Below are 8,309 nucleotides of genomic sequence, written 5' to 3' on the forward strand. Positions count from 1 at the left end.
TTTCGCCGCACCTCAGTGCAAATTCCGGAGTTCTTTCTCGAGAAGCATTGGTGAATTTTCGATTTTTCCATGTTTTGTTTTGTTGTATGTTTTTAATTCAATTTCGTTTCCTCTTTTTACATTTTTTAATTTCATTTCTAAAATAAAAAGCAAAGAAAGCAGCTTCTTTTTCTCCTTTTTGCTTTCGTTTCTGCTTTTTTAACATTGTTTTGTTTGTTCTCTTTTGTTTTCGTTTCCTGTTTTTCAACTTTCTTTTGTTTCCTTTTCTTTTTTATTCTCATTTCCACTTTTTCAACTAAAGAAGGAAACAGAATTTTATTCCGTTTCTTTTTTCTTTCTTATTTTCATTTCTTTTTGCCACTTTCTGCCGCTTCTTTACTTCTTTTCGTTTTCTCGTCATTTCTTTTCGATCTTTTTTTCTATTCTTTTGATTCGCTTTTATTGCATTTTAGTTCTTTATTTCTTTTGTCTCTCTTGCTTGTCTTTCAATTCTCCTTTTTCTCTTTTAGTTCTCTTTTTTTTCTCTCGGTTCTCTTTTTCTTTTCTTTTGGTCCCTTCTTTGTTTTCCGTTTCTTCTCTCTCCTTTTTATTTTGGTTTTCGCTTTCTTTTATTTCCATTTTCTTTTCTTTTTATTTATTTTTCTTTTCTTTTGGTTTTTCTTCTTTTCTTTTGGCTGCGCCTATGGCCTCGCTGCTGCTTCCCTGTGGCATTTTTGTTTTTGCTTCTGCTGCTTTCTACGGGCTTTTTGCTGCTTCATTTTTCTTCTTTTGTCAAAAAAGAAAACTGAAATGCGCAGGGAGATCAAGATGCATGCGCAGCGAGCTTCGCTCCAGGGGTGAACTGCTGCTGCTGCTGCTGCTGCTGCTGCTGCTGCTGCTGCTTGTGGTGTGCGCACAGTTAGTTTGTGCCGCCAAGGGCCTGCTTTTGACGGAAAAGGACAAGGAAGTGCAGCAGCAGCTCCGCTGCTGCTGCATGCACGATGACGCAGAGCTTTGCGTCTCTGACGGCTTCGACTTGGAGGACCTCCAGGCCTGCTGCAGCAGCAGCGACAGCAGCAGCAGCAGCGACACCAGCAGCGGCGACAGCGGCTGCAGCAGGCAGCAGCAGCAGGCAGTCCTGCTCTCCGAGGATGAGCTAGGACTCCGGACAACGGAGCAGCAGCAGCAGCAGCAGCAGCAGCAGCAGAAGCAGCTGCTCGAAGACACACAGAAGCAGCAACTTCGGCGTAAGTTGCTGCAGCGCCGCAAGCTCAGGCTGCAGGGTGTATGTACACTTGAATGTGCTGCGTGTGCAACTGCTGTGTTTGCTGCAGCTGCTGTGTCAGCTGCTGCTGTTTCTTTGGAGCTGGCAGCAGCTGTTGAAGAAGCCCTTGAGCAGCAGAAGATGCAAGAAGCAGCAGCAGCAGCAGCAGCAGCATCAACGGACTGCGCAGAGGCCGCAGCAGCAGATGCCGCAGCAGCCGAGACAGCAGCAGCAGCGCCTGCTGCTGCCCCGGCTGCTGCTTCTAGCTTCGAAGGCGAAGTCCCGAAGCACAGAGCAGCAGCAGCAGCAGCAGCAGCAGCAGCAAACGGAGCAGAAACGGCAGAGGATGCAGAAGCAGCAGACACAGACACAAGAAGACCGGATCCTGCGTTGCTGCTGCCCCGCAACTTGAGGTGTACAGACACTGCAAGAGGGCGCCGCGTTGCTTCTTGTGAACCCCCAGGTGCAGCAGCAGCAGCAGCAGCTGCTGCTGCTGCAGGAACGAGAAGCCACAGTTCCTCTCCCGTCAGGTGCACGGACTTTGCTGCTGCTGCTGCTGCAGTTGCAGCAAGGCAAGCCCGGCTCAGCAGCGAGTGGCCGAGCAGCAGCAGCAGCAACCGGAGCAGCAGGAGCAGCAAGAGCAGCAGCAGAAGCAGCAAAAGTAAAAGCGACCGACTGTCACTTTCTGTCTGCTCATTAGAAAACAAAAACAAAAAGATTTTGGACCCCCCCAGGGGGCCCCTCAAGGGGCCCCCCAGGGGGGCCCCCAAGGGGGGCCCCCAGCTGTCCCCTGGCAGCAAAACAGAGCCATTTAGAGACAGGACAGAAGATGCTTTGGATTTGCTGCTGGGGCTGCCGAGGCCCCGGAGAGACAAGGATGCAGCAGCAGCAGCAGCAGCAGCTGCTGCTGTTGCTGCCGAAGCCTCAGCAGCAGAAACTCTGGAGATTGTGGAGCAAAGGGCGGGGCTCTTCTGGGACAGCGCCATTCACCAGCAGCAGCAGCAGCAGCAGCAGCAGCAGCAGCAGCAAATAGGAGAAGCAGAAGCATCTTTCTGGACCCGCTCAATCCCCACTTCTTGTTCAGAGGAGGGCCCCACAGACTCTGGGGGCCCCCAAGGGGACTCTGTAGATCCCCTCAGGGGCTTTCGGGACTCTTTTGCGGCAGTAGCGCCGCCAGAGGGGCCCCCAGGGGCCCCCCAGGGGCCCTCAGGGGCCCCAGGGGGGCCCCCGGGGGCCGGGGGGCCCCCGGGGGCCCCCCTGGAGTCTCCAGGGGCCCCCCGGGGGCCCTCGGGGGCCCCCCTGGGGTCTCCAGGGGCCCCCCAGGGGCCCCCAGGGGCCCCCAAGAGGGAATCTCACCCAGATGGGGGCCCTCCAGGAGCGTCGTCTGCAGACACTAAAGATATTGTCTTTTTATAGTAGTGTACGCTATTGCGTTGCATGCACTAAGTCCTACAGCAGCAGCAGCAGCAGCAGCAGCAGCAGCAGCAAAGCAGCAACAACTGCAGCATTTAGTATTCGTCGCGCCGTAGCCGCGACTGCATTTGCTTCGTTATGCATTTGTTTGAGTCCAAAGAAAGAAAACAGAATTAAATTGCCAAAGTAAATAAGATCTTGACCAACTGCAGCAGCAGCAGCAGCAGCAGCAGCAACTGCAGCAGCACCTGCCGCTGCTGCTGCAGCAGCAACAGCCGCGTCAGTCAGTCGCCCGCGTGCTCCTTGTTTGCTGCTTTGGTGGCCAGCAGCAGCCGCAGCTGCTCCTTGTATGCTGCTGCTTCTGCTGCAGCAGAAGAGTGCTGCTGCGGCTTCTGCTTCTTTTGCTGCTGCAGTGTGGGGCCCCCCAATGTGCCAGCAGCAAACTTCTCGTGCTGCCCCTGAGAGGCCGTGGATATCTGGGCCCTGTTGAAAATAAAACAAGACAAAAAACATTTAATTGAAAATAAAATAAAAGACAAAAGACATTTAATTGAAGATAAAATAAAAGACAAAAAACATTTAATTGAAAATAAAATAAAAGACAAAAACATTTAATTGAAAATAAAATAAAAGACAAAGACATTTAGTTGAAGATAAAATAAAAGACAAAAAACATTTAATTGAAAATAAAATAAAAGACAAAAGACATTTAATTGAAAATAAAACAAAAGACAAAAGACATTTAATTGAAAATAAAATAAAAGACAAAAGACATTTAATTGAAAATAAAATAAAAAAAGAAAAAAAAAAGAGAAAGAAAGAAAGAAAAAGATCAAAAAATGAATAAAACAAAAGTGGATTTTCGTGCAGTTGCCACAAATGCATAATTGCAATTTTATTTCATTTGAAGTTTTTAATTGAAACTTCCGAGGGTTTGGAAACATCTTTAGAGACTTGGGGTTTCAAATTTGCAGCAGTTTGAGGTGCCCGGCCTAGGGTTTAGGGTTTAGGGTTTAGGGTTTAGGGTTTAGGGTTTAGGGTTTGGGACCTGAGCAGCAGCTCCTTGAGTTCCTGCTTGGACTTGCCGCGGTGCTTCTTCGAAGACAGCACCGGAATGCCAGTGGGGAGGGTGGGGGCCCCCGCGGGGGCCCCCCTGGGGGCCCCCCTTGCTGCTGCTGCTGCTGCTGCTGCTGCAGTCTGCAGCAATCCGCGAGTTGCTGCAACTCCTGCTTTTGCTTCCGCCTGGTTCCGAAGTTCCCGGAGTTTCTGTTTGGCCTTTTCCAGTTGCTGCTGCTTCTTGGCCTGAGTGAACAAGTCCTCCTGGTTGCCTGCTGCTGCTGCAGCAGCAGCAGCAGCAGCAGCAGCGTCCGGCACCGCGAGCCGCTTCCTCTTCTTGCCCCCCCCAGCAGCAGCAGCAGCAGCAGCAGCAGCAGCTTTCTTGATGCTGACTCTCCTGCTGCGCAAAGTCACAGCCCCCTTCTCCTCCAGCACTGCTTGCTGCTGCTGCTGCACCGCTCGGGGGCCCCGGGGGCCCCACCGGGGAATCCAATCTTTTAAATCTTCACTCCAAATTAATCTCGAGCGTTTTCTTTTCACAATTCCTTTTGCTTTTGCAAAGGCTTCCCACCGAGTCAGCGGCCGCGCCGTCGGCAGCTAAGCAGCAGCAGCAGCAGCAGCAGCAGCAGCAGCAGCAGCAGCAGCAGCAGCAGCAGCAGCAGCAGCAGCAGCGGCGGCGAGTTCGTGTCAGGATTCAACTGGGGGGTGGGGGAAAAGTCGGACTAAACCCTAAACCCTGCGGACTTGAACTTGCGGAGGAAGCAGAAGGCAGCTTTTGCTGCTGAAGCCCGGATTTGAAGACAAATGTTCGAATTAAATCCACAAATTAATTAATTTAATTAATTTAATTAATTATTTTGAAAAAAGAATTCAATTAAATGCTTTAAACACCTTGAGAGTCCGCGGGAAGCGGAAAGTGTCGATCTTGGGCGGCGGCGGCAGCTGTACGTACACCCCATCTTCCGACACGTGCCGAGGCAGCGAAAATAACTTCGTCACAAATAATTGAGCAGCTTTTTGTGTTTTTTCTTCGAGACTTTGCAAAAAAAACAAAAATAAAAGACATTAAAGTCCCAAATGCAAAGTCTAGACACTTCTCCCCGAAAAACGGGCCAAAACCCCGGTTTCAAGCCTTCGTTTTCAGCCTCCTGACCCCAAACCCTAAACCCTAAACCCTAAACCCTAAACCCTAAACCCTCACTCTGTGGAGACCTCGAGAGGCTGCAGATCCGTAGCAATGAGATGGTGCAAATGGTAGGTGAGGCCGTCGGGCTCTTCCACAGAATCCGGCAGCCCGGGACCCCTGCAGCAGCAGCAGCAGCAGCAGCAGCAGCAGCAGCAGCAGCAGCACAGCAGCAGCAAGTGAGTAGGGGCCCCCGACAGCTCAAGGGGCAGCACCAGGGGCCCCCCAGGGCCGCCTCCAAACCCTAAAAGAGGGACTTACAGGCTGGCCAAGTCCACTCGAACTGGAGCAGCAGCAGCCATTGTGCTGCAGCAGCAAAACCCTCAGGGCTAAACCCTAGGCCTTGGGATTCGCCTGAGGCGCAGCAAATCGGGGGTTTGCGGGGGCGCCGAAGGCCTAAACCCTAAACCCTAAACCCTAAACCCTCAGCAGCAAACCCTCGAGGCTTTTGCTGCAGCAGAAGGCCGAAGCAAATGAAAACGCATGCAGCAAAGCTGCTGTGGGGCCCCGCGCAAAGTGGTTTAGGCTGCAGTGGCCCGCTGCTGCAGCACGGGGCTTCTTGAATAATTATTTAAATTAAATTTTCAACTTTTTTAATTTTAAAAAAGATTTTAATGTTTTAAATTTAATATTTGGGGCCCCTGGAACTAGGGCTGGGGCCTCTCGGGGGCCCCAGGCGGCCGCGGGCTGCTGCTGCTGCTGCTGCTGCTGCTGCTGCTGCTGCAGCTGGGGTGTACATACACCTCGAATAAGTGTGTGCGGCAAAAGCTGGACATTTGCAAAAGAAAAAAGAATGAAAAAGATCCCACTAAGTTAATAGAGACCCAGCTGACCTGCAGCAGCAGCAACAGCCCCAGCCGCCGCTGCCGCTGCAGCAGCAGCAGCAGCAGCAGCAGCAGCAGCAGCAATGGCGATCCGCGCCTATCAGCTGCCGCTGCAGGGCCTCCGTCCCTTGGCCCGCCTGCATGCGGGCGGTCACTCCCTTGCGCTGCGCGGCTTCTCCGAACAGAGGCCCAGCAGCAGCAGCAGCAGCAGCAGCGGCAGCAGCAGCAGCAGCAGCAGCAGCAGCAGCAGCACGGGCGGGCGAATTGCAGCAGCAGCAGCACTTGGGGCCCTTGCTGCCTACAGCAGCTACTGGGAATACCGCAGGCGCCGCATTCTTCTCCGGGACCTCCCAGCCCTTCGCAGGCAATTCGAAGGTGACCCCCAGGGGCCCCCGGGGGCCCCCGGGGCCCCCGGGGCCCCCTTGGCCCCCGGGGCCCCCGGGGCCCGGGGGGCCCCCGGGGCCCCGGGGGCCCCCGGGGGCCCCCGGGCTGCTGGGGGGCCCCCCGGGGGCCCCCCGGCGGAGGGCGGGGTGGGTTTGGGGGGCCCCTTTTATGGGAAGTTGTGGGGCCAGTCGACGGACTACTTTATAGAGTGCAGTTTGGAAAGTGGGGACTTGTTGTTTATAAAGAGAGATTTGCAAACTTTGTCTTTTGCTGCTGCTGCTGGTCTGTGGCTGCGGCGGGCTGTGGGGCAGCAGCAGTTCGACGAAGTGGCTGTGCTGCTGCAGCAGCAGCAGCGGCGCTTCGTGGTGTCTGTACACCCCACGGGCGGGCTTGCTGCAGTGCCTTATGCAGACTTCTTAGCAGCAGATCGCTTTTCTCTTGTTGCTGCTAAACGCATGCGCTGTTCTGCTGCTGTTCGCAAAAGGGTGGCCGACGCTTTGCTGCAGGCCTGCGCCGCAAGCAGCAGCAGCAGCAGCAGCAGCAGCAGCAGCAGCAGCGCCGCAAGCAGCAGCAGCAGCAGCAGCAGCTCCGCAGTCGCCGTTCCTGCAACGGAAGACAGCAGCAGCAGCAGCAGCAGCAGCAGCAGCAGCAGCAGCAGCAGCAACGGGGTGAATCTGTGTTTTTCGTCTTCTCGTGTCTCTCAGTTGTTTTCTGCTGCAGCAGAGTTGCTGCGGCGTTTGGGCTTTTCTCGGGGCTGCGATGCAGCGCAGCAGCTGCTGCTGCTGTCTTCTCGAGCTGCTGCATGCGAGCTGATGCAGCAGCGCCTGCGCGAAATTCGAGACGATCTCGCCTCCCCAGAGCTGCTGCAGCAGCAGCAGCAGCAGCAGCAGCAGGAGAAGCAGCAGCAGAAGGAGCAGCAGCAGCAGCAGCAGCAGCAGGAACAACCAAGTCGCGCTGAAGCTCTGGAGGAACTAAACGAAATGCTTGCAGCACTATCTAGAGAGCATGCAGAGTATGACGAAGCTATATCGCGGATGAGCAGCAGCAGCAGCAGCAGCAGCAGCAGCAGCAGCAGCAGCAGGTTCTTGACAGCCGCAGAGTTTGCGGTGCGGGTGCTGCAGGCAGCTTCGCTGCTGCCGCTGCAGCAGCCAGCGTGGCGGTGGACTGTGGGGGATTTATTGTCTGTAGAGAACCTGCTTCCCCAAAAGGAGCAGCAGCAGCAGCAGCAGCAGCAGCAGCAGCAGCAGCAGCAGCGGGGTGAGAAGGGGCGGCAGCAGCAGGAGCTGGCAGCAGCAAAGCAGCTGCTGCTGCTGTGTCCCGAGTTCACTTCTTTGCTGTTCATTCGCGATGACCAGTCCGAAGCAGCTTCTGTCTTCAAGACTGGAATGAGTGAACACAGAAACACTTTAGAAAGAGCTAAAAGGAGGCAGTAGAACTTTGCTGCTGCTGCTGCTGCAGCAGCTGCTGCAGCAGCTGCAGCAGCAGCTGCATCGCCTGCAGCAGCAACTCACAGAAACACTTTAGAAAGAGCCAAAAGGAGGCAGTAGGACTTTGCTGCTGCTGCAGCAGCTGCAGCAGCAACTGCAGCAGCAACTGCAGCACCTGCAGCAGCGACTAAAACAGCTGCAGCAGCGACTAAAACAGCTGCAGCAGCGACTAAAACAGCTGCAGCAGCAACTGCAGGAGCTGCAACAACGACCACAGCAACTGCAGCAGCTGCTGCAGCAGCTGCAGCAGCAGCTGCAGCAGCTGCAGCAGCAGCTGCAGCAGCTGCAGCAGCTTCCTTAGCAGGTGGCGCTAAGCAAAAGAGTCACTTGCAGGGTGTCAGCCCTGCTGCTGCGTGCGTCGGAAGCTGCTGCTGCATGCGTGGGAAGCTGCTGCTGCTGCTGCTGCTGCTGCTGCGCTGCGCTGCAGCGCGCTTCCCAAGTAAGCGGCTGGGTGCAGCAATTTGAAAAGTTTGAAGAGTTTGTTTGAGTGGGATTTGCTGCTGAAAGGCCTTTAATAAACCCCAGCAGCAAACTCGCAACACTTCCGATCTTGCTGCTTCCGACAGTCATTGCTGCAGCAGAAAATTCAACTTTTCAAAAACTTCGAATCTTTTCCTGGGGCTTGCATGCAAGCAGCAAGCTGCTCAGACATTAATATATATATATATATATATATATATATATATATATATATATATATATATATATATATATATATA

General features: G+C 53.8%; 3 protein-coding genes across 3 annotated transcripts; 2 read left to right on the plus strand and 1 right to left on the minus strand.

Moving 5' to 3' along the window:
* Window positions 1–682: 682 nt before the first annotated feature.
* Window positions 683–2,659, plus strand: ENH_00020860 (hypothetical protein, conserved; the record flags this gene model as incomplete). Its single annotated transcript, XM_013584189.1, has 1 exon — window positions 683–2,659. The coding sequence occupies one exon, from the start codon at window positions 683–685 to the stop codon at window positions 2,657–2,659; it is 1,977 nt and encodes a 658-aa protein (XP_013439643.1).
* Window positions 2,660–3,676: 1,017 nt separating this feature from the next.
* ENH_00009730 (ribosome biogenesis regulatory protein, putative) lies at window positions 3,677–5,197 on the minus strand (the record flags this gene model as incomplete). Its single annotated transcript, XM_013584190.1, has 4 exons — window positions 3,677–4,309; window positions 4,604–4,748; window positions 4,914–5,015; window positions 5,157–5,197. 4 exons carry the CDS (start codon window positions 5,195–5,197, stop codon window positions 3,677–3,679), a joined length of 921 nt encoding a protein of 306 aa, XP_013439644.1.
* Window positions 5,198–5,802: 605 nt separating this feature from the next.
* Window positions 5,803–7,536, plus strand: ENH_00009740 (hypothetical protein, conserved; the record flags this gene model as incomplete). Its single annotated transcript, XM_013584191.1, is given in 3 exon segments — window positions 5,803–6,094; window positions 6,582–6,772; window positions 6,778–7,536. Coding segments are annotated over 3 exon segments (1,242 nt in total).
* Between the last annotated feature and the right edge of the window lie 773 nt (window positions 7,537–8,309).

Source organism: Eimeria necatrix, genomic scaffold (genome assembly GCF_000499385.1).
Source record: "Eimeria necatrix Houghton genomic scaffold, Enh_scaff1290, whole genome shotgun sequence".
NCBI classification, from domain to species: domain Eukaryota; phylum Apicomplexa; class Conoidasida; order Eucoccidiorida; family Eimeriidae; genus Eimeria; species Eimeria necatrix.